At 40.3% G+C, this 23996-nt stretch overlaps 3 protein-coding genes across 6 annotated transcripts; 1 reads left to right on the top strand and 2 right to left on the bottom strand.

Annotated features, from left to right (window-relative positions):
- Positions 1 to 289: 289 nt before the first annotated feature.
- Positions 290 to 3922, bottom strand: sike1 (suppressor of IKBKE 1). The gene is made up of 6 exons (XM_031736168.2): positions 3676 to 3922; positions 3427 to 3588; positions 3141 to 3246; positions 2920 to 3062; positions 2687 to 2800; positions 290 to 1183 (listed from the first exon to the last, which is right to left on the bottom strand). Exons 2-6 carry the CDS (start codon positions 3583 to 3585, stop codon positions 1064 to 1066), a joined length of 642 nt encoding a protein of 213 aa, XP_031592028.1. The 5' UTR covers positions 3586 to 3588; positions 3676 to 3922; the 3' UTR covers positions 290 to 1063.
- Positions 3923 to 4600: 678 nt separating this feature from the next.
- On the top strand, positions 4601 to 19015 carry csde1 (cold shock domain containing E1, RNA-binding). Of its 4 annotated transcripts, none has more exons than XM_039604878.1 (20): positions 4601 to 4716; positions 7048 to 7765; positions 10793 to 10991; positions 11116 to 11282; positions 11823 to 11909; positions 12292 to 12389; positions 12472 to 12553; positions 13090 to 13218; positions 13343 to 13468; positions 13611 to 13826; positions 13924 to 14094; positions 14176 to 14340; positions 15569 to 15676; positions 15928 to 16106; positions 16216 to 16328; positions 16435 to 16554; positions 16642 to 16820; positions 16945 to 17108; positions 17205 to 17337; positions 17497 to 19015. In XM_039604878.1, the coding sequence occupies exons 3-20, from the start codon at positions 10793 to 10795 to the stop codon at positions 17542 to 17544; spliced, it is 2484 nt and encodes an 827-aa protein (XP_039460812.1). In that variant the 5' UTR covers positions 4601 to 4716; positions 7048 to 7765; the 3' UTR covers positions 17545 to 19015. The 4 variants fall into 4 exon arrangements, with proteins under 4 accessions (XP_039460812.1, XP_039460813.1, XP_039460814.1 ...); XM_039604879.1 differs by having other exon boundaries at positions 13924 to 14064; XM_039604880.1 differs by having other exon boundaries at positions 11116 to 11225.
- rassf11 (Ras association domain family member 11) lies at positions 18451 to 23242 on the bottom strand. Its single transcript, XM_031736166.2, has 4 exons — positions 23224 to 23242; positions 22809 to 22868; positions 21438 to 21564; positions 18451 to 21347 (listed from the first exon to the last, which is right to left on the bottom strand). The coding sequence occupies exons 1-4, from the start codon at positions 23224 to 23226 to the stop codon at positions 20026 to 20028; spliced, it is 1512 nt and encodes a 503-aa protein (XP_031592026.2). The 5' UTR covers positions 23227 to 23242; the 3' UTR covers positions 18451 to 20025.
- Positions 23243 to 23996: the final 754 nt, after the last annotated feature.

Genomic DNA, 23996 nt, shown 5'->3' on the forward strand with positions numbered 1-23996 from the left:
GATTTTACAAGTAATTAGTTTAAACATTCACCCTTTACCGCCTTGGTGTATTGACAGAACTTATGTTAAGGAGGAAACATTTAAAAAACTAAAGAAAATCCCGTAACGTCTTTTCTTTGAAAGCAGCATTGAAACTCTTGCAAACCTCGCGATAGGTTATACCCCAACAACTGAATGGCGCCAGCTTGCGGTAAAGAAAGGATTATCCCAAACAAGTCACTTTCGTCCATACATCCAGCAAGCTGTACAGTAAAAAAGTTTGGAAACAAGAAAACAAAACCAGGCACGCTTTTATGTATAGCAAACTTTCTGAGTTTAATTTGACACAAATCAGTACACTGTCGTGAAGTCATCTAACATGATTTCCTAAGACGACAAAATACAGTTTCTGACAACATACAGTGTACAAACATGGTATCCATTACACAAAAAACCCTGGCATGTTTGAAAGTGTTCTCACTAACAAAGATGTGCCATTAGCTGGTACGCAATACTCTGAATCGGCAAACTGTACAACTTGTGTCTAACACACAGAATTAAGGTACCAAAACATGAAAACCATGTTTTATATTGAGACAATCAACCATATCAAACCCAAAACATCACAACAAAGGTTCCACTGCTACTCCTCAGCAGGCAAAGTTTAAAACAGCCAAAAGTTATCTTATTGGCAGCAAGCACAGCTTCTTATATGGTGTGGACTACAAGTTGGCTTATTAATAGATTTCAAGTGAACTCAAAGGTTGGGCTGGTTTTGGGTGCTTTACTCACTCTGAAAGTTTGTGTGTGTGAACAGCAAAGGGGCACCAAAGAGGTAGAAACTGTATCCTTGGAGAATAAAAGTGTCTTTGGCTAAAAACTAAAGAAATCCCCTTTGCGTTTACTGCCTTTGCTGCAGTACATGTGTATTGTGAGTGATAACCTCATGCTGGACTGCATTTCATTACATGTAAAAAAATAAAATTAAAATAACAATATCTATAATGTGGTGGTGAACACAGGTGAAGACACAATCAGCCCCCTCTCCTGGTTCTGTGGAACTTTATCCCAGCTGTACTTCAGGTCACTCGGTGGACCCCGGCAGAGGAGACTCTTCTCCTTCTTCTGCTGCTAGTGACTGGCTAGTTGTCTTCACAGAGCTCTTGCTGATTTCCAGGAGATCACGCAGCTCCTTGTTCTCAATCTGAAGGTAGAAAAAAAAATGTTCAAACATAACTTTTATAGTTAAATATCTCTTCCTTATAACATGCATGTGCTTCCCCGTGCATGCAGGTTTTGAATGAAAATTGTGATGGATGCATCACATCTTCTCTTTTAAATAGTGTTTCTGTTTATTTGTGATAGAATTTTTTGCACTTTGGCAATGTTGGGTGAAGCAGATAACCAAAGCAAATACAGACACGTGAAAAAGAAAGTACACCCTCTTTTATTTCTCAGGTTTTATCAATAAGACCTAATAAGAAAAAAAAAAATCATCAGTTCCGTAGCAGGTACAAAAATTATTTAAATACAGCCCCAGATGAAGAATAAAACATGTTATTATTTATTTAATAAAAAGAAGCATCGTGTAAAAACCCGTGTACGACTTTATTCATCCATCATTATGGAGGAAGTCTGATCAAATGTTGCTTCAGCACATTGAGGATCACGATTATTCGTTACGATCCCACCAGAGTGTTCCAGCTGAGTTGAGGTTTGGCCCTTGACTGAAATATTACAAAGCTGTGATTTCCTTTTTCAGCCATTGTGCTGCAGATTTGCTGCTGTGTTTGGGATCATTGTCCTGCTTCATGAGTCAGTTTCAGCCAAGCTTTAGCTGTCAGACAGACTTCCCTCACATTTGACTCTAGGATACTTTGGTACGCAGAGAGATTTTTGGATGATTCAAAGAGTTCATGGTACTCAGGTGCAAAACAAGCCCTAAATTATCACAGCTCCACCAGTGAGTTTGACAGTTTTCACTGAATGAGCTGCTGTGTATTACAGCCAAACATTTCCACACTGGTCTGGTCTGTCCAAAGGACAAACTTTATGCCTTGCAGTTATGCAAAACTAACAATGCTGCCTTGTTCTTTTTAAAGGGAAGAGGCTTTCCCCCCCTTTCATTTAACTTGCTAACGTAGCCCTGTAGAGTCTGAGCTGTAGCTCCTGGATTTTTAGCCATTTCCATGAGCATTACACAGTCTGTGGCTGAATTTGCTAGAACAGCCACTCCTGGGAAGATAGCTATTGTTCTGAATGCTTTTATTCATTTATATTCTTAAATACACGTTTGTTACTGTTTGGGAAAATGTACCTTTTCAACAAACTTTACAGTTGTAGCATATTTAGAGAGCTCACAAAAGGTTATCACAAAGATGCTACAGTAAGAAATCTAACCGACTGGTTTAAAAGGCCCTTTTATAACCCTTGTACAACCTATTTGACTGTAATAAAAAAAACAAACCTAATAAAACCCCAAACAAAACAACATGCTCCTTGACCTGATGCACTAAACCTAACCATTCCACTAAAAACTTGATGCTAGCTGACAACTCAGCTCTCATTTGTAGTTATGATCATCTATTATCGTTCCGTCATTTTGACACAGAAGCTGATGTCTGAGGTCTGTGGTAAAATCACATATTTTTCCACAGACCTCATGAGGAAAGGTGTCATTGTGTCCATGTATAACTGCATTTCTCACCTCTAGCTGAGCGAGCCTCTCTCGAACACAGCAATAGTGCTTATCATCCACCTGCACTGCTCTTCTCATCACCTGGCCCATCTCGCATATCCGCTCCACTTGGCTCTGCACTTCCTGGAAAAGAGTCAGAAATCAAGTTTGTTGTTTTTATTTTTTAATTTGTGTGTCTATGTATTTGGAATCATAGCCCATTAAACGTGTGAGCAAATTAAAGAAATGCAGAGTTGATGTACTTTGGCATGGTCCTCATGGAGGCTGAGCACAGGTTTGGTGTCCAGCTCCTTCTTTGCCATCATCAACTGGAGCACATGCTTGCGATACCGACACATGATCAACTCCAGTGCGTACTGGTGTTCTTCAAGAGACAGCCATAGTTCTACAAAGGCATAAAGAGTGTTAATACTAGTATATAAAACCAGCCAGTCAGTCAGCAGAACCTTTTTTTTTTTTTTACCTTTATTCTCCCGCTGCAGTTCCTTGATTTGAGTGTTTTCCTGAGTCAGAAGGACATGAGGTTTGTATTTCGTGAGCTCCTGTATCTCTGAACTGTCATCTGTGTGCTGAGAAAAGAGCAGAGAAGAAACAGATAAAGAAGACTTTAGCGAACGCATATCACGAAAGCATATTCTAGATACGAGGGAAACTCGCTTTGTAGTACAGGTCACTGTTTAACTAGTTCAATGTGTATACCAAGCAGTAGTGCAGCTTTTCATAAGCGTGAGCTATCTGCTCGAGTTTACCTTGTCTGGCAGAGCATTTCCCACCTCTCTCATGCCCTGCACTCTCTGATTTAGGGCCTCGGACTGCTCTATCAGTCCCTCGGCGGCTGTGTCGTGCTCTTTTAGCCTCTCGAGAAGGGTCCGAGTATCGGCCAGCACTTTTTCTAAAGTGCAGGCCATTTACTGGAAAGTGACAGCTCTTTTTTATGTTAGGTAAAAAACCTACTACAAAACTAGCTAGAGCGAAAACAACTCACAGCCGTTGCTTACCTGGGCTATATAACCTTAGCCGAGGCAGCTTGGTGCCATTATAGAAACATAAATATCCTTACTGTTTCGCTACTTAACGTTAATGTTGTGTCGGCAGACAAGGCAAGTACCAGACACCCAGATCAAAATATTACTACATTACTAGAATATTACTGCTTCAGAAACTGACGTTTCCGTGTAAAACTAAAGTGTTAGCGACACTTCCTTCTTCTTCTTCGTCGTCTTCTTCTTCTTCTCCTCCTACTTTTGGCGAATTGTCAAACTAACGTTGAGTCGCCACCTACTGGGGTGGAGTGCGGTGTAGAAGTTTGGCACACAACCAAAAGCGGGGTAAATGGCTAAACCTATCAAGCCTGTTGGTCTTTAAAATATCTTTACATAACGCAACAGCGTCTCATTAAAAAAAAGGAAAAGAAAAAAGGATATTGTTTCTTCACTGTTCAACAGTTGTATGTTAAACAAATGAACAACAACAACAACATAATTTTAAAAGTTATCAGCATTTCAAGTAAAAATGTAACGTAAAACACTTACAGTGCTGAAAAAATATTAGTATCGGGTAATTTCAAAGTGAGTGAAGGGCTGAGTTGAGCTGAAGCATTATGTTACATTTTCCTATGTTGGGCTTTTGTGCAACGTGTAGTCTCAGAAACCCTCCCGTATGGGGAGAAAACTTAGTTATGGCGACACCTATTAAGTTTAGTTATCTACTAAATGGCATGATAGTTATTATTTACTCATTAATCAAATAATTAATGGATTTATTATTTATTGAACTCGACTGGATTACTCGTACATATCTTTTTTCCAGTCTAGACAGCGAGGTAGATAAAATGTTAACGTTACTATAACGCAAATGCCTCCCATGTCCCTTTGCGGCACATAGGCGGTTTCTTATTAGCGCCTCTCGTAGCCACTCTTCGCTTTAGGATCTTTGGTCTACCTAGTATCGTCAAATATCGCGGTAGCCGCCTCCCTATCTCTACGCAATGTGCCGTGCTGCTTCTAGCGGCGCTGGTGACAGTGCTGAAAGCTGTTGGGGTGAGTTTTTAATATTTTATCCCTTTTAGCAGAACAATTTAAGCGTGTACTGGTAATATATCAATGATAGTTTTCTTTTTTGGTCAGTGAGTACTTAAAGGTGAACTGGTGAGTCAGCGCTTAGTCGTACGCACAGTTCGGGCCTGGGTGGGGGCTGCCTTGTTACAGCTCCACATAAATCACACAAGGGCCGAGGAGTACAACGGCATGCTAGCTAACCGTAGTCGCTACTAGCTACTTAGCATTGCCAATGGCCTAGTTATACTGTCGAAGGTATAAATAAACAGGCGCGTGATGTTTTTTCTAAGACGTATTAGAGTCTGGTAAAGAAAAAGCACGTGTGTAAAATGGATATGGTATACTTTAGATACAAAGATGGCATTTAAATAGAATTAAGTACGAGGCTTGTATCTAGCTTCTTTGTTGTTCCGTCCTCGTGCCGTTAACGCTGATAATGTTATTATTGCGTTATCGACGTAAAAAAAATGAATAAACTGAGTGTTTATATTTAACGTTGTTCTTGACTGGCAAGAAATTTAAAATGTACATAATTATAAGTACTTTTTAAAGAACTGTCCTGGTGTCGGCAGTCACTTGGCATTGTCTGTTCTTAACTCTATTGTCCGTTTAGCCTAAATAGCCCGTGTTGCAGGTTGGCGTGTGATACGATCCAGTTCTAAAAAAACGTCTCCCTTATAATATGATTGCTAGTTTAAAAAAATCTCTTTATAATCAGTCCCAGTTAAATTAATACATAGAAATTCTATATATTTTGACTGATGTCCGAAACCACATTAAACATTAATGTGAAAGAGAAGTCGAAATGCTATCTCTATGTACAGTGTACAACGTTGAACCGTTGCTTAATTACCATTAGCAAACTTTCTGTTCAAGGACTCCAAGCTGCACAGGATTTAAGTCATCCGGTAATTACAAAAGAACTGAATGCGTTTTAGTTAAGTTAATGATGAAGAATTTCTTTAAGTGTTGCTAAAGACAGTGGAGTAGTAGCTGTTTACGACGATTAGCATCGGCGAAATGTTAATCTGTCAGGTTTTGTTTGTCCACACAAGGTCAATAAGACATCCTTAAATGTGATTGTGCGGGTTATTTTGCTTAATGAGCAAAAAAGAACTAAAGTAACGAGGTTTTAACGAACTATAGTTTATTGTATGTTTTGACATCGACTGGTTAGACGTGCCGTTCGCGATGGCGTCGCATACCGCAACGTGTTGGATCAGGCCATGTTGGCTGTTCCAGCTGAGGATAGCGGATTGCTGAGAAGTCACATGGTGGTTCCTGTCGGGGCGGTTGTTTTGTTTGCCCAGAGAAAAGACTGTCGTTTAATAAATGTCCAATCATAAGAGGTATCTTTCCCTCTCATGTTTATTAAATAACAAATGGCTCAAACTGTAGTTTGGTCCCAATTTTACAATAAATAAACAAACAAACAAACAAAAACATGGCTAAAACGGCCAATCGCTGCTAGTTGTGTCGTGAGTGGATTTTTTTTTTCTCATTTCCTGCGAAATAAAAAGCAGAAAAAATCTGGCGAAAGTGGATTCCACAGAAGCTGTCTTCGGTTCCTGGCTCATAACCTTTAATACACTTACGTAGTCAACCTTGTAGCAATCACATTTGAGCCTTTTAACAACTTCATATTCTAACCTACTGGGATGTACGAAGGGAGACATTGCGACATAGTCACAGCAGAATAGATATCATGTGTCCTTGGTTGGCTCAGCTATCTTGTTTTCAGAGCAGGGTATTTAGGTCAACAACATCCTGCTCTGGTGTGCTGTATGTTACTTGGAGTTTCTGGAAAAAAAATGTTTGGGGGGGAGAGGTCATACACACGTTACAATGCTTTGTTTGATTGCCAGATTAGCCCCTCTAAAAATGTGTACAGTTGTGTGCATGCAGAACAACTCGGGGGCTGAATGATGAAACAGAGGGCCTTAGTCTGAAATGTTGCCATAAATAACATAGCCTGAACTGAAGGTATGCACAAGGACTTGTTGATCCACAGTACTTGTCAGCTGCCTAGCATTGTATCTAGAGGCATTTGAGGAAAGCTTATTTTTGTACTTGAGTGTGACTAAAGAATCAAATGTTCCCAAAAAACCTCAGGCTGCCAGTGCTTGGGGTTTTTACTTGTTTTCGTGTGATAGAATAGTCATATTAGCTGACAGTCTAATTTTTCTCCCTCACTCCAGACTCATGGAGCCCTTGGGCCATTTTGTATTTAACCTAAATTTAGATCAGTGGAGTTGGTGATAAGTTTTCATCTAACCAGATCTTCTTTTTTTTTCTTCATCCCCCTTCAAACAGTATGAAGTGAAACCGAACTGAATTTTTGTACCATCCGCAACTGCTTCAAGTTCAGATCAAATCAAAGAAACTGAAGACAAACCTCCCAAAACAAAGTCAACACTGAAGAAGCGTTGGTGAAAAAGGATCACTTCAAGGATTTAAACGCAAGAAGTAACCAAATCCTGAAACGACCAAAGAATACGCACATCATCCCAACTGCGAAGTGGAAGAGAAGCAAACTTGCGCCCAAGCATATTCTGAGAAGACCATAGTTGATCTGAAACCAGAAGTTTGTGCCTACTCAACAGCTTTGACAAAGCACACGTCCCAACGCTGCTCCTAGCCCTCCTCATCCTCACTACACCGCCGACTCACCACCGGGGTGTGGAGTGGGCTGCTATCTGCTAGTTGTTGTTGTTGGTTTTTTTGTTTTGTTTTTGTTTTTTTCCTTTTCCCCACTCCCATAGCTCCCTTCCCCAACTTACCCCCTCTTTTTTTCCCTCCTTTTTCCTGAGCAGTGTTTTTTGCACCTGCCTTTGCCTTTTGTTTTATTTTTGCTCTAGATTTCTATCTCCACCCCCCCCCTTTTTTTATTTTTTACTTTATGCAACGATCTAGAACTTGTGCCAGAAACTGTAACAAGTGTGCGTGTTCAACTGTGTGCGTGAAGAGGTCCACAAAAACTGCTAGTTCATCAAAATCCTGAGAGATACAAGACACAAGGCGACCAATAAAGGTAGGTCTCGAGTCAGTTGAAGCCTTTCATAGTGTGTTTATGATGGCTGTAAATGTACTTCTGGTTTTGCCACACGTTTTGCTCATCATTACCTCTCTGCATTATCAGTACCCTCTTTTGGATTTTAATATTTTTATAAAACTGGTATCTGATTCAGAATCTGCATTTGATAGATGCACTACATGATTCACACATGCTTTAAAAACAGATTGTATAACACTTACTGCCCCAAAACAGTGCAGTGGTATGCCGAGGATTATGTTTTATTTATTTCTTTTCTTTTTCTTTTTTCCCTCAGTCACTAAACACAAATGCGTTCTAATGTTTTTCAAAGTTGGACTTATTATTTATTTTTATTGGACCTCATTTAAATTTCTCTACTTGTAGGCCAATATTTTAAGCTGTTTGCAGCAGCCAATTCCAAGCTACTGCAGTGCTTGGTTAGACTTGAATCTTGCATACTTATTGCTTTCTCCATGTGACATCACATCCTTTTGGTGGAGTGAGTGCAGGAAGTGATACTTGGTGTAAAATTTTGATTTGAAATGTAAATTTTGATTTGATCTTAGTGACCTCTACATTGTCCTTTTGTTAAAGATAACTATTCTGAAAACGTGAAAGAAGCCAGCACCACTGCACACTGAGCCACCACCACCTCCAAATACTTGAACTAGTCATTCAGTTTTGTTTGAAAATGATTTACTTGCCTTCCCTTACCTGATCCACACTCTTCCTATTCTGTCGTTCTCAGGCCATACCCCCCCTCCTATTTTTTTTTTTTTTTTCTTTTTCTTTTTTCCTTTCCCCCCTTTTGTATCCTCTCTTGGGATTAAAGCCTGCAGCTATTTTCCTTTTTGTTTGTGACACTTGGCACACTGGCTGACCTGCCTTACCTATTATGTTTGTTCCTCTCTTCACCCTTGCAGACATCCAGCGGTGTATCATTGGGTGGTTGCATAAGAATAGTATTTAACACTAAGCAAAAACAAAAACGTATATCAAAGTTCAGCAAGTGCTCAAGCAAGTTTTGTTCAAGTTTATGGGAAAATATGGGCAGCCCCTGGAAAGGCTTTGTTGAGTTTACCTTGCCTGCGTCGCCACCCACCGCGTTTGTTAGCGCTGACCTGAGCAGCACCTCCCCTGTCGGACTCAGCCTGTCGCCATATGGCCGATCCGTAAGTTTCACCTTCCCACCTTTCTACGTGCCCCACCCCATCGAGCACCCATCCACCCACCTTGCCCCGCATCTTTGCTGTGAATGGCATAACTTCTTTCATCTTTTCAGGCTCCCAAGACTAGCCTCTACTCAATTATTTTCTTGCAGGGTGAGGGGTGTTCTGCCAACTAGACGACCGAAATTTGATGTAAACGAGCACTTTTTTATTTTTTTAAATGTTTTTGGTTTTGTTTTTTTTTTTTTTTTTTTTTTTTTTTTTAACATTGTACCCTCCCCGATTAAGATTCAGATTCGTAAAAGGGAGGGCAGTGACTCAAGATGGACAATATTAGCACTTCGACATAACTACACACAAAATCCAGCACCACATGAAAAGGTGGATACTTGTTCCTCAGGAAAACTGAAAATTGATCTTAAGTAGCTGGTATTTACAGTACTCATCCATCAGCACTGGACCAAAGCCCTTAATTCTCTTTGGGGATTCATGTACGTTTGTGTTGTGTCATAAGGAGCTCGTCATGATAGTTGCAGGACAGGGGCTAGCAAGAGGCTGCTCTGGGATCCCCTCCCTCTTCCCCATTACTCATAACCCATCACAAACTTCCTGTCCACTGTAGATGCACTGCTCTTTGACCTGTCATTTGCATTTTCTGATTCTCCATCTTTACTTTTCTTTTTTTGTTTGGTTTTTTTTTTTTTTTTAAATTGCAGCACTGTATTTAAATCATTCCCATGACCGTCTGTGCCAATAATTTATTTTAAATATCTTTTTAGTGTAGCTCTCTGTAGATCCGTTCCTGTATGAGTGCGCTCTAGTACTACCAGGGACTTGGTAGCGCTCTAAATATCGCCCCCTTCAACATGAGATTTTCAGGGTTGAGTGACCTGATGGTTTTACTGCCTGCTATTGTTCCTGGTTTAAGTATTGGTGGTGGTTTTGATGACTATTATCTAGTCCATTGCTTTTTGTAGAACACGTCAGAATGTGGTGGGCCTAAAGGACTCTATAATAACTCAACTTTTGAGGTATTATAAAGTTCAGCAGGTTTTGTCTGAGATTATGGGAAACTGTAGGCAGAGTAAAAGCCAAACGTTCCATTTCTCTGCAGCATATCCCAGTCCTGTCCCCAGTGTCAGAAATGGAAAGAGGCTCCTCTGAACCTCCAGTGGCTCGCAACACTGGCTCTACCCCATCTGCTTCTACTGGTCCCGTACCTATCCCCCGTTCCTCCTCCGTCTCTTGCCATCCCCACCCAGGCAGTAAAAAACACAAGCGGACACCTTTGTATCAGAGATCAGTAAGGAGGGATATCTGATGGTGCCCACACTGACATAACCACTCTGAGCTGCTGGTGTGTTGTGACTTTTGCTAACAGCATGGATGAAAACAAATGCCCCAAAGATTAACTAGGTTGCTGTGAAAGAGTTTTGACAAGTTTCTGGTGATATTGCCATGTAATCAGTAGTTGGTTAATGGATGGAAACACACTGAATGTTTGTCTAACCAGAACTGTGTGAAATTTTGCCACACTGCTGTAAATGGAGTGAGTCAAGTTCAGCTTCAGGTGCATGAGTGAAAAGGAAACCCTACTGTGTTATGTTCGTGGTCTAAGTCTGAAATCGGTGTGTCTTAGCCCCCAAAGATTCTCATGTGGCTTTACTTGCTCACCCCTGCCCCCTCCACACTTTCCCTGAAAGTGCTATACTTGCATGTTTGAATTTTCATTTCCTTTTTATTTATTTTGTTTTAGGTTGGCATCCAACACAGCTGCTGCATCCTAATTGTTAAACTACATGTTTATGTACTACTGGTAGCTTTCTTTTTAACACTTGCTTCTCTTCTTCTCTAGATGAGTTTTGACCCAGGCATGCTCCACAACAATGGGCACACTGCATATGCCAATGGCTCAGGGCCTGGCATTAGAGAGACTGGTGTGGTGGAGAAGCTCTTGACTTCCTACGGGTTTATCCAGTGCTCTGAACGTCAGGCTCGTCTCTTCTTCCACTGCTCCCAGTACAATGGCAACCTGCAGGAGCTTAAAATAGGAGGTGAGGGAGACTTACTGAAAAGAAACCTACTTGATTTCCTGCTGACTTTATTGAAACTTGGGGTTGTATTTGTCATTTGAAGTTTGCTCATTTTCTTTTCTATTTGTTGTCCCTTTCTCTGTAGATGATGTAGAGTTTGAAGTTTCCTCTGACAGGCGCACTGGCAAGCCCATAGCAGTGAAGCTGCTTAAGATAAAGCCAGAAGTGCTGCCAGAGGAGCGCATTTCGGGCCAGGTGGGGCCAGACCTGCACGCCTATCCCTTTACTGTGCTGCATGGTTATATTCATCCAGTTAAGGAATACCATTTTATTTTTGGTTATGTCCTTGTCTGTCAGCTTAGCTTTTGTTTTGGTTTTTTTTTGTTTTGGTTTTTTTTTTTTTGGGGGGGGCAAGCAGTGTCATTCTTATAATTGTCAAGCTTGTCTCTCATCCTGATTTACAGTTTAAATGTAAACTAAAAACTGGCATGTGTGTCTGCTTGAGATGATGGATGTCTGAACAAATGCGTACGAATGAGATAATTTCTCACTTGACAACTCGGTTCTGTATTTTATACAACAACCAGTCTCCCAAACACTTGGTGTCATTGGTGATAAACATAACTACATGATGTCACTAACCTTGTTATTTGGTATAAACAGATTACTCAAATCTTCATGTAGAGCATTCATGCACCTGCATTTGTACAATTTGAAATTCAGGCATTTTATTCATCTCGTTTCCATATTTTATTTTATTTATGTTTTTTTTTTGGCTCTGTAGCTGTCTATTCAGCCCAATGAAACAGTGGTTTAATGGCTTCTACCTGTAATTTTCCCCATTTGCTGCAGGTTGTGTCATCAATCCCGTTGCATTTGGATGGAAAGTCTGCTCCTGGACAGGTGCCCACTGGCAGTGTCTGCTATGAAAGAAATGGGGTAAGATGGGTGGCATGGATTACACTTTGAGTCAGCAAGCTGCAGCGTGTTAATGTAATGGAGTGGGTTTCTTCTTTAAATTCATCTCCTGTCCTCTGTAGATTTTGTACAGAGGCAATCGGTTAACTTCTTGCATCTTTTGCTTGAGTTTGCTAAATGCTTATTTGATCAATATAACATGATTACTAATGAAAAAGCGCAGAAGCCAGTGTTTGTAGGTGTTGCCTTTTAATCAAATTAGGTGGCACTGAGTCAATGTAAAGCCTTCAGCCTCCACAGCACATGGCGATATTTTCTTCAGTCAGTTTCGTTGTTGGTAGTCTTGAACATTACATAGTTTGAGTTATTAAGTGTTTTTTAAATTGGTGGTGTCTTTTCACAGGAAGTATTTTACCTTACATATACTCCTGATGACGTGGAGGGAAATATCCATTTGGACACGGGGGACAAAGTCAGCTTCTATATGGAGACCAATAAGCAGTAAGTGTGCAGCACTTGTCGCATAAATGCCATAAGCAGCTTTCACTGGGTGTTTAATGTTCATTCCTTTGTGGTTTTTCAGTACTGGTGCAGTCAGCGCTCGTAATATTCAGCTTGTGAAGAAAAAGCAGATGAGGTGCCAGGGTGTAGTGTGTGCTACAAAGGTAAGATCTGATCAAAACAACTTTTTCTTTTTCTTTCTTTTTTTTTTTCTTTTTTTTCTTTTTTTTAGTGGAATATCTTTTGAAATTTGACAAAAGAAATTGCCTAGAATAGTTCAGGAATATTGGATGGACTTTGCAATTTGTAAAGTTCACGTGTGTGTATATGTATGTATGTATATATATATATATATATATATATATATATATATATATATATATATATATATATATATATATATATATATATATATATATATATATATATATATATATATATATATATATATATATATATATATATATAAAAAAAAAAATAAAGTGTCTGTCTGTATAAATGCTGTCTAGTCCCATACATGATTTGTCATGTTGTGGAATATTACAGTGGTTACAAAAACAATTTAATTTTGCCCTTGGCAGGCTTTTTTTTTTTTTCTTTTTTTTTTCTTCCCTCCTCCTTCGTTCCCAAGCTTTATTACAATTGCTCAACTATTGAAACAGCACCAACCTGTTATGTTGAACCTTGATTTCAATTTCAGGAGGCCTTTGGATTCATTGAAAGAGCAGATGTGGTGAAGGAGATCTTCTTTCACTACAGCGAGTTCAAAGGTGATCTAGAGGCTCTTCAGGCTGGAGATGATGTGGAGTTCACCATCAAAGATAGAAATGTGAGTGCTGCCTTTAAGAATTTCAGTAGAACATTTTGAAAATGTGTCACTCAGCTTTAGCTTTACTTTTGACTGTCTTTGTTTAACTCTTAAAGGTCTTTGATTAATTTGTAACCTTCAATAGGGTAAAGAAGTAGCAACAGACGTGAGGCTCCTCCCTCAAGGAACAGTCATCTTTGAGGATATCAGCATTGAGCAGTTTGAAGGCACCGTTGTAAAGGTCATTCCCAAAGTCCCCACCAAGAACCAGGCAAGTAGATTCTGATGAACTTTATTTAGTAGAAGACAGGTTGTTGTTGTTGTTGTTGTTGTTAAAGGGAGCATGGAAGCAAGTGTCTACCAACCAAGAATTTAAAATGACTTTAAAAGATATGTAAACTTTGTTTCTACAGAATGACCCTCTGCCCGGTCGTGTCAGTGTAAGGATGGGTTTCAATGACAAGGAACTTCCGTTTGGCGAGAAGGACACAAAGACCAAGGTGACTCTTTTGGAGGGAGACCACATACAATTCAACATCTCTACTGATCGTCGAGACAAGCTTGAGCGGGCTACCAACATCGAAATCTTGCCAGACACTTTCAAGTTCACCAAGGAGAATCGTGAAATGGTAGATTGCAGAACAGCAGCATAAATAGTTTTAATTATATATTATAGTACATTCATCAGAAATATTGATTATGGTGCAACATGAAATATTCTTTTAGGGGGTGATTGCAGCTATACGCGATGGCTTTGGATTCATTAAGTGTGTGGATCGGGATGCCAGGATGTTCTTTCACTTCAGTGAAGTCCTAGAGGAGGGCCAGCTTCATATCTCAGATGAAGTGGAGTTCACTGTTGTGCCTGTAGGTCCTGTTTATAAGCTTTTCAAAAAAGTATGTATTTTCTATTACCTAAGCAGGCACATTCAAGTTACTTTTAAGTAAAAATACTAATATAAATGTCATCCCTGCCAGGATATGCTGTCAGCTCAGAGAAACCACGCAGTGCGCATTAAGAAGCTTCCGAAAGGCACAGTGTCTTTCCATATCCAGTCTGAGCAACGTTTTGTGGGTGTAGTGGAAAAGGAAGTTGTTGGAAACACCGCCAAGAACATCAGTCCCACCAAGGGCAAGGAGAAGGTAACACAGCTGTAACCTAAATCGCCCCCATTTATGACACTACCCTCGAAGCCCATTTCCCCTCATCTATCCCTATTTTCACACTGTTTTAGTTCTAATCTTCCTCTTTGCTTTCCTCCTTCAATGACCTCCTGTTCGTGCTCCTTGTTCGTTAGAAAAAAGATAAGGTAGGACTGAGACCTTCTGCATGAAGCCACATGAAAGTGCATCACAATTAAAGACACTCCAGTTGTACAAACTATCAGTGTCCCAATTTGTTTTACTAACACATAATCTAAAGAAGCTTTTCATCATGTAAAGTCTAGAAATCCAAATGATCAAGTGAAGTGTTGTGGCGCCAAGACTGTCTGATAAATCTTTCTCTTGCTTTTAAAGGGTAAAGTTGTAGAAAAGGTTAGTTTTTGTTAACCTCTGACCCTCTGGTGTCCTTCACCTCATTAATTTACAGTGTGAGGTTTGATCATCATTTAACCCATGGAATCTGGAATCGAGGCTTCACTTAGTTGTAGGACTGCACAAAAGTAATCAGAATGCTAGTGGGGGTTTTTTTTTTGTTGTTTTTTTCCCCTTCCTTCTAGTGGTTGTCAGCCTGTTGCATTTAAAGTGTGTGTGTGTGTGTGTGTGGTCTGCACGCACACAGTATCCTATTTAAACAGCGAGTCTTTGGTTCTTCCTAATAATTGTAAACTGCACCCAGATTTTTGATTTTGTGTTTTAACATTTCAATTAAGCACTAATGGTTTTGCGTTCAAAACGAGATACAGTAACTGAAGTGGCAAACGATGGATTAAGAGCCATTTTCAGTCAAGTAACAGTGTTCTTTAGTTTTTTTTTTTATTATTAAATGTCTGCCATTATAAAGCCAGTAAATTTAATGCTGTGATTGGTTCAAGCAGTCACTGCTCTCAATAGTTGAAACTAGAGCAGTGAATAATTATGCAGCCCTAAATTGTAGGGTTAAGCTCAACCTTGCTTGTAGTAGTTTAGGCGTGTACTAACTAGGCTGCTACAGCATGATGCATTGCACACATTTGTCTTTAATGCTTATGTAGCCTGGGTGCACAGGATTTTCTAATACACTAGTCATAAATGACTTTCTCTTTAAAATTGGAGACATTGCCAGCTTATGCTCATTTTGTTCAACTGTAGCGTTGCAGAGACATTTGGCCAACACTGCTAGTCTTAATTGGAAAGATGATCCAAGTTTGAGTTGTTGCTTTTATTGTAGGAGTCTGAGGAGGGAGTGATTGCATATGAAGACTGTGGAGTGAAGCTCACTGTGCCATACCATGCCAAGGACCTAGAGGGAGGAAGTCACCCACAGGTTGGGGACAAGGTAGTAAGACTTGTTTGTTTTTGTTTTTTTTTTTTTTTTTCCTTGAGAGCAAATGTGGTTTCCACTTTGTAACTAGTCTAATTTGTCCAGTTGCAAAAAAGTCCTTTTGGAGGCATCTTTCCATAGCAAACAGTTGATACTGCAATTCATCTTTTGAAGCTTTGAAGTTTAGTTGTTGCAAGGTTGAAAGCTTGAAGCCTTTTTCTTTTTTTTTTTCTTTCCCCCGTGCAACTTGTGTGTTTGTCCTCTAGGTGGAGTTCTCAATCAATGAAGTGAAGCGAACTGGCCAACAGAGTGCCGTCTCCATCCGGGTCCTCAACCGTAATGCCTCTGGTGCCAAGAGACTGCATGGATTCGTTGCTGCACTGAAAGATAACTTTGGTTTCATTGAGACAGCAAATCATGACCAGGAAGTGTTCTTTCACTACAGGTAATGATTTAAGGTTGACCACACCTTTGGGTTAGGGTATTCATTTACTAATGCCATGCAGGTAACTCACTTCAGTATCAAATTCTCAGACTTATGCTTTTGTTTTTAGTGAAATGTGCGGAGACTTGGATAACTTGGATCTGGGAGACACAGTGGAATACAATCTCTCAAAGGGAAAAGGAAACAAAGTCAGTGCTGAAAAGGTCACCAAGGTTGCTGCAGGTATCAGTGATTCACTTCCAGTTCTTTTTGGTACATTTGTTTGTAATGTTTGGCATTTTGTAGGCAGGAATGATTGCAAATAAAATCCACTGCTTTCCCGTCATAGTGAATGGCATTGGTGAAGATGTTGGTGGGACAGTGATGACAGGGAAAGTTATCCGTCCTATACGCAGTGTTGACCCCTCCCAGACTGAATACCAAGGACTTGTTGAGTTCTCAGAGGAAGGTTGGTGTCACATTATGACTACACATTTAAACAGTTTATTTGTAGAAAGTAAAATTGATCTCCCCCCCCCCCCCCTTTAATTTTCAGGAGGATCAAAAATGCAGAATTATCCATTTGGAATCATGAGTATGGCAAACAAGTCTGATTGTTTGCAAAAAGGAGAACAGGTGAAGTTCCAGGTTTGCACAATAACCCAGACTGGACAGAAGATGGCCTGTAATGTGGTTCCGCAGCGTAGAGCCATGGTGGAGTGTGTTAAAGACCAGGTAATGTTCAGTTTTTGTTTTTTCCTCTCCTCAATTGCGTGATTTTAAAAAAACAAACACAACACTCGGTAGTAGGTGGACTTCATACTTTAAAACTCAAAATTGTGATAATCCCTCCCCCCAGTTTGGCTTTATCACATACGAAGTTGGTGATAGCAAGAAGTTATTCTTCCATGTAAAAGAAGTGCAAGATGGTCTGGAGCTTCAGACTGGGGATGAAGTGGAGTTCTCAGTTGTCCTCAATCAACGCACAGGAAAATGTAGTGCCTGCAATGTACGCAGAGTCAGGTAAGAACTTGATCTGTAAATTTAGAACTGGACTGTGGCTGGTATGTTTAACGGAGTGGGCCTTCACATTGTTTGTTCATTGTGTTCCTCTTGCAGTGAGGGGCCTAAACCAGTGGCGACTCCACGTCCTGACCGCCTGGTGAACAGACTCAAGAGTATCACGCTTGATGACGCTAGTGCTCCTCGCCTGGTCATTGTAAGGCAGCCTCGTGGTCCTGACAATTCAAAGGTATGATGAGATTATCAGATGGTGCCATATTTGATGAACTGTGCTAACCTGTAGGTTTGCATAGCCTTTTAGAAATGACTTTGGCTAAAATGAATTTGGAGCCATCCATGTTACTGATCAGAATGAAGTATAATGAAATCATTTATTCTGTCCTTACAGGGCTTCAATGTGGAGCGAAAGACTCGCCAGCCTGGTGTCATTGACTGAGCAATACAGGGCCTACCCCCATTTGGTGTTGGAGGGATGCTGTTGCCGAGAGCAGCAGCAGGGGATAAGGGAATTTAATTTGACACATGCTTGTACACAAACTCATCCGCAAAACATACGCACACATACAGTAATTGGCATGTGTAATCTTTGTCCCCAGTCTGCAGTGGAACTTTTCTTATTCCACAGTTCCCTGCCTCCCATGTATGATGTACTTGATACAGAGTTCCACGCTGCAGTGTACATGGGGACCTCTGAGTGTGTGCGTATGATGTATCCTAGAATTGATTAGTGTGTAATGGAGGTATTTGTTTCTAAGGGGCTTGTTCCCTCCAAGTCAGAGTGGTGACTGTGTGGCTGTCTATGTCCTGATTTTCTGCTTTGTCTGGAATTCTGCACCTGTAATCTGTCCGCTAGTTTGACTGGGCGAGTGAGTCTGATTGTTGGCATGTGTTTGAACCTCGGCTCCATATTCGTTCTTACTTTTTGCTCCCTTACCGATGGAAACGTAATAACTTCACTATCAGGTTTCCACTCCTGTATGCTTTCCTACAAAACGCATAAAGCAAAGCTCCCTCCATAAGGAGGATCATATTTCTCATATGTGCAAGCTTAAACTGAGGATTCTTCTCTGCTCGGTTTTTTTGAGCAGTTTTTAAAATGCTTTATTGAAGTGGAAGCATGGCGCGTGTGTGATGTATGTGAATGTCAAAGTAGTTAATCTAATGAGATTTACTTCCACCAGTCTGGAGTTTTGAGATGCCTTTTTGGTATTCACATGCTCCACTTCAGCATTTCTTTTTCTTCCTCTTTTCTCTCTCCCCTCCCAGGTGCAGAATTCCTTGTGGCATCTTATATCTGCAGATCTTTTATACCTTTTGTTTGTTTGTTTCTTGCACATTATTATTTTTTTTTTTTTTTTTTTTTCCTTCTCCATTGAAACTTAATCTGCTAATATTAAGAATAAGGTGCCTAAACTGAAAGCAAAACGAAATAAACAAAAACAAAAAAAAAATTAGATGTGTCCTCTGATTCCAGCCAACCGCCAAAATATTCAGAACAATCTTAGGGTGGCTTTCTCTTAAAGTAGGAAAAATACTGATATGCATCCCAAACCTGTGGGTTCACGTATACTGTACGTAATGTGTGCTCCTTTTTTTTTTTTTTTTTTTTTTTTTTTTTTTTTAAGTGGAATTTGGAAACTTCAAATATAATGAAACCAATGTAACTTACAGGAAAAGGGGTGAAGTATTAGAAAGTCAGTTTTTAAGAAAAACTGCATTAAAAATCAGGAGATCAGCTTGTGCGCTCTGGAGATAAGCTGTTGTGCCTCTGCACGTTAAGTTACAGTCAAAATTATAAATTTCTGGAGATCACCGGGTTTCAGTTGAACCGCGTACAGAGGTTCTCATGTACTTTTCTTAATGTTCTTGAATGAAACAACAATTGAATTAAAATTTTATGAAATTCACGAGCTGTTCTGTTGTCTTTTCAGAGGAAGCCTGTAGGTGTTCTTTAAGACTGAATAAAACAACTTGAAAGCAAAATAAATGCTTGTGAAGTTCATTTTATTATATAGAGCAGTTTGTCTGACATTGTCTAGTGGTGAGAGAGAGAAAGGCATGCATAAGTAATCAGTTAATAAAACTACATTTGATAAACCATGTTTTATATTCATTGTGGTCTTTGATTCCACTATCAGCTGTTGTAGCCTGGTGATGTCTGTGAAATGGTCAAGATGTCACAGCAACACAGCTACAAATGAGGGAGAAATAAGACCTCAATGTATTTGTGATGCTACGTTCCCTGTAGTGAGTGGAAAATAATTTGATCACTGCACTTTTCCACATCTGCCAGTAAGAATGACCAAAGATCCACAAAGCCCTGATTTTCACCATGTAAATTTAGTGTTTGTATAGATTTTAAGATGCTGGTAGGACAGTCCAAGTAGGTACAATATTAATAGACTGTCCTGAGGGCAAGAAGTAGAAGGGTATGTGCATTCTGATATTAAACAGCAGTTGCAACAAAAGCAGCATTGTCATGCAGTGTGGGGACACTGACAGCTGATGGTGAGGATAAATTCAAAGAGGAAGCTTAAAGCTTTCAGTCCAGTCCTACACGTCAAATCAGTTTTCAGTTTGTCTTGCTTGAATATTATGATCAAGTCAGTATAATTATTGGTGCACCAGAGCACGTTTAAGTATGAAAAACACTTCACATGTGCTAAAATGCAGAGGAAGTCAAATGTGAAATAAAACGAATGGTCTTTTCCTTTCTTTTAATTTAATTTCAGCTCCTTTCTCTTAGAATAATAAAGACCAGTTTTTTTTAAGGATCTGTTTAATTATTTTGGACCCACTGAAGGTAAATAAACTGAGGAGGGCTTTATCCCAGCCCAGTACATGCAGTAAGCACTGGTAATAAATTTAAAATGAAAAGTGTGAAGGATCACTGTCTTTTAACGCCAGGACATTGATTCTAAACCTTGGTACTGCTCAAATATATAGTGAGCTCCGAGCGGTGAATCACCTTCTGAGTCTGCGATTGAGATCTGTGGGCTTCTGACCAGCGTGTCCACCACTCCCTTAGCTCGGTGGGTCCAGTGGGCCGCCGCTCCTTTATTTGGTTTGGATGAACTAGAGCGTGAGGATGGCTGGCGTCTTCTCTGGGCAAGAACTTCCTGTTTACATTTACACTCCCATCTGCACTGGATTGCACCAGATTGACATCCTGGGCCAAAACGGCGGGAATCTCACTGGCGCAATTTGAGTCGAGTTTTGAAGCCGTCTCAGAATCTTCTTGAGCGGCACCTCTGAATAAATCAAGCCGCTGCATTTTGCACTTGTACTCCTCCAGTTTAGCCTTGCACTCCACGGCCTTCGCTCTCATCTCGAGGAACTGATACTGCAAATCCTTCTCGTAACCTTCCTCTGATTGTAACTCATTTTCCCAAAACCTGATCTGCTCCATCTCCTCTTCCACTATCCTCTCTTGTGCTTCCTGTTCAGTGATTCTGGCCCTTTGACGTTCCTCGAGGTCAAAAATCTGTCTGTCTATACATGTTATTTGGGCCTGTAGGTCCTGCAAGGACTTGAGCTGACATATTATGGTTTCTCTGAGAGTATTTTTCTCCTCCTCAGCCCTGGTAGCAGTTGAACCACACAAATTGGATTTTGCCTCATTTGTTTTTTTAGAGTGTTTGCTTTCTTTACCCCTTGTCTGATTTCCTATGCAGCAGGAGGTTTGATGGTCCAGTTGTGACTTCAAAGCTTTTTGACCTTTGCCTTTGCCTCTGCTAATGCTACCAGAGTTATCTTTGTCCACAGTGAGTGAGAAATCCAAAGAGATGCGGTTCCTTTTATCCGACTTACTGCTTTCCTTATCATGTGCAGTGCTATAGACCTTTCCTTTTCCCAGACTTTCCAGCCAGTCCCAGGCCTCCTCCATGAGTGTCAGAGACTTTCTTTTAGGCCTTTTCAGGTCTTCTTGCTTCTTCTCACCTTCTTCCCTTAAGCAGGATAACATTGGCAAGCTTTGGCGATGAAGGCTCAGGGAACCACTACTCCTCCTCATTCTGGAACCTACATCTTTCTTCCTCAATGGCGGACAGGGTTGATATCGTCCTACTTTTGCTTTGCCCATTTCTTCCAAGACAGATGCTCCTCTGTGGAATAGACTGAGCTGGACCTCCTTGGACTGCTCACCGTACCTCTCCAGGGTCTCCAGAAGACGTTCCTCGGGTGTCATGCATCGCTCAAAGTCTTTAAATTTCTCCCGTAGCGTGTAGCGCCCAGGTTGACCTAAAGGACAAGCAAAGAATGAGGATTCGTCAGCATATCAAAATAACCTTTATCACCAAGTAGATAATGTCCAACATGCTGTGTACGCACCCAATGCTTGAGCCAGCACTAAGACCACTTCTTGGCATGTCGTTTCCCTTGTTACTCCACATACCACCCGTGGGATACCATCCACAAAAACCTTCACTTCCATTCTGTCCAGTCTGTGATCTGCCCACTGAAAAAAAGGAGAAGAGATTAAAAGCGTGTGGCACTCTGACCAGAGTATCCTGTTGTCTGTGTTAGGGGAAGTGGTGGAGACAGCTAAATAACCCTCATTAACATTCACTGTAATCTGTCTGCCCATCATGTGTCAGTCAAGCCTCAGGGCTTTGGCGAGCATGACAAAATAGCAGAGTTATGTGAACAAAATGGCAAACAGTGTAGATACCTTTCTTTTATGCCTTTTCTTTCAGGACAGCAGAAAGAGTAAAATAATAAAGATGATGGGGGCGAGGGGTGCGGAATAACACATGGATCAGTATTAGCACATTCCCACAATGTCAGTTGTTTCAGTGCTATTTAGAATCCCAAACCATAATACAGGGCCGCAAACCCAAACACATGTACGCTACACCTGTGTGTATGCACACTTGTCTGGGTGGTGATCAGGCAGAAAAGCACTCAGACTTTATCCAGTGGCCCAAACAACTCAATCTCTACTGTCATGGTCTACTCAGTGGCGGAAATAGCCGATCAACATTTGCTACTAAGGATGGAATCCATTAAAGCGCCCTGGAGGAGGAATTCAGATTTGTCTTTTCCTTTCTGTCTTTAAAAAAAAAGAAAGGAGTTCAAATATCCAGGATGAGGATTCCCATCACAGGAAAAGGCTTCTGCGTGCAGTTTACACTGCACTGGTATGTCGTGCTCTGGTCAGTAACAGATGACTCTATGGAGAGATTGTGGGGCTCAAATCTGAATTATATCAAAACTGCCTTGAGAATATGAGTCCCAGAAAGTTAATTCGTGGTAGTAGCAAAACGTGTCTCTTATTGCATGTATGTTAGAGTCTATAACATTTGAAGTAGGCTGCATGCAGTGAGTTACACTGATTAAGAATAAACCCAGTGCACAGGGGTGGGCTACTAAAGTTTCAGTTTAAGTGATTCATTTATTGGTGGTAGAAGACATTAGTTTAGTAGAATCAGCTACTGGTATGAACTTTATAAAATCTTGCTAGGATTTGGAGGGCTTAGAAGGTCCTGTCATAGGAAACATCTTAAAAAATAATAAGAATTATTATTATATAGGCTAAATGTGGTGTTAAAACAAGCAACTGATCCATCTAAGCAAGTCTTTCAAGACTCTTTCTAACTAAGATCATCTGCATAACTGGAATATTCTGGTAAATAAATAAATAATAACAGAAAAGGGGCATATGCTACAGAAAAGCCATGGCAAAATCTTGTAGAGACTTACCTCTTTGTCCTGTCTGCAGCACAGATGCTCCCACACGTTTGTTCTGGGGAAGTGAATGTTCTGGTGGGGAGGAATAGTACAGCAATTAAGACCAATTAAAATTCCTGAACACATCACTGGGGGACACTTTCTGATCCCACCCTTCTTGCATCTTTCCACTAAAAAAGGAAAACACAGAAAAACCAGATCTATATTACTAAATGTTTAGCGATGTAAACCTTGACATGTCGCCCCGGGCAACATGCTCATAGTAACATTAAAATTAAATGAAACGCATATTTCTACACTTCGCGTCTCGAGTATATGCTGTGAATGTTGTATTGTGCATGCATTCAGTATGGGCATTTGCTTTTATTATTTATTATTTAAAATTGATCTCGTGTATTCATAATTACAGACTAGATGAAAATCTCACCATGTTTTAGGACAAATCCATACATGAATCCAGATGTGTGTTTTCACCAGTGGTAGATGTTAGCTCTGGGTGTTCCTCTTTATCTTTCAAGCAGGAAGTGTGATTACAATCCAAACACAACATGCTGCAGCCCTCCGCCAGCACATGTGAGCAAAGAGCAGACTCTTTCTTGTGCACCAGAACATTTTTTTTTTAGAAGAACAAGTTTAATCTTGTTCTTGGTACATTTATACTCAGTGGCCTTTATTTATGCAGAAGTCTCCCTGCAGCTTTCAGAGGAGCAGATGTACATCCAGTAGATGTTGGGAAGACTTTATTCATTTAGAGGAACTATAGGTAAAACAGTGTTAACATTGCAATTGTAATGTTCAATCCCAAACATCATGTAACACAAATTTGGACTATTTATCCATAGGAATCACTCGGTTGTTTGTGTGCTACATTTACAGTTTACACTCGTGCTTTGGTGTTTCTTAAAATCTCCTACAATATATCCCCAAAATGAAGGAAAATGTGGAAATCACAGGAAACTGCTGCACAGCCAGATCCAAAGAACGCCTGTAGAGCAGGAGCTGGACACTGGGACACCTGTTGTAATTTGGTAGTGTCTGACAGTCTGGATGATGATGATAGGTGTAATATGAGATGGACAAACTTGGACACTCTGCTCCCTCCTGCCTGTCTAAACCACATTTAGGCTACAGCCGCCAATAACCTCTCAGCTTCATATTGAAGCATGTAGATCGCTCTGGAAAGAAGAAATTCTTGAATCA

Source organism: Oreochromis aureus, linkage group 20, assembly GCF_013358895.1.
Source record: "Oreochromis aureus strain Israel breed Guangdong linkage group 20, ZZ_aureus, whole genome shotgun sequence".
Classification (NCBI taxonomy): Eukaryota; Metazoa; Chordata; class Actinopteri; order Cichliformes; family Cichlidae; genus Oreochromis; species Oreochromis aureus.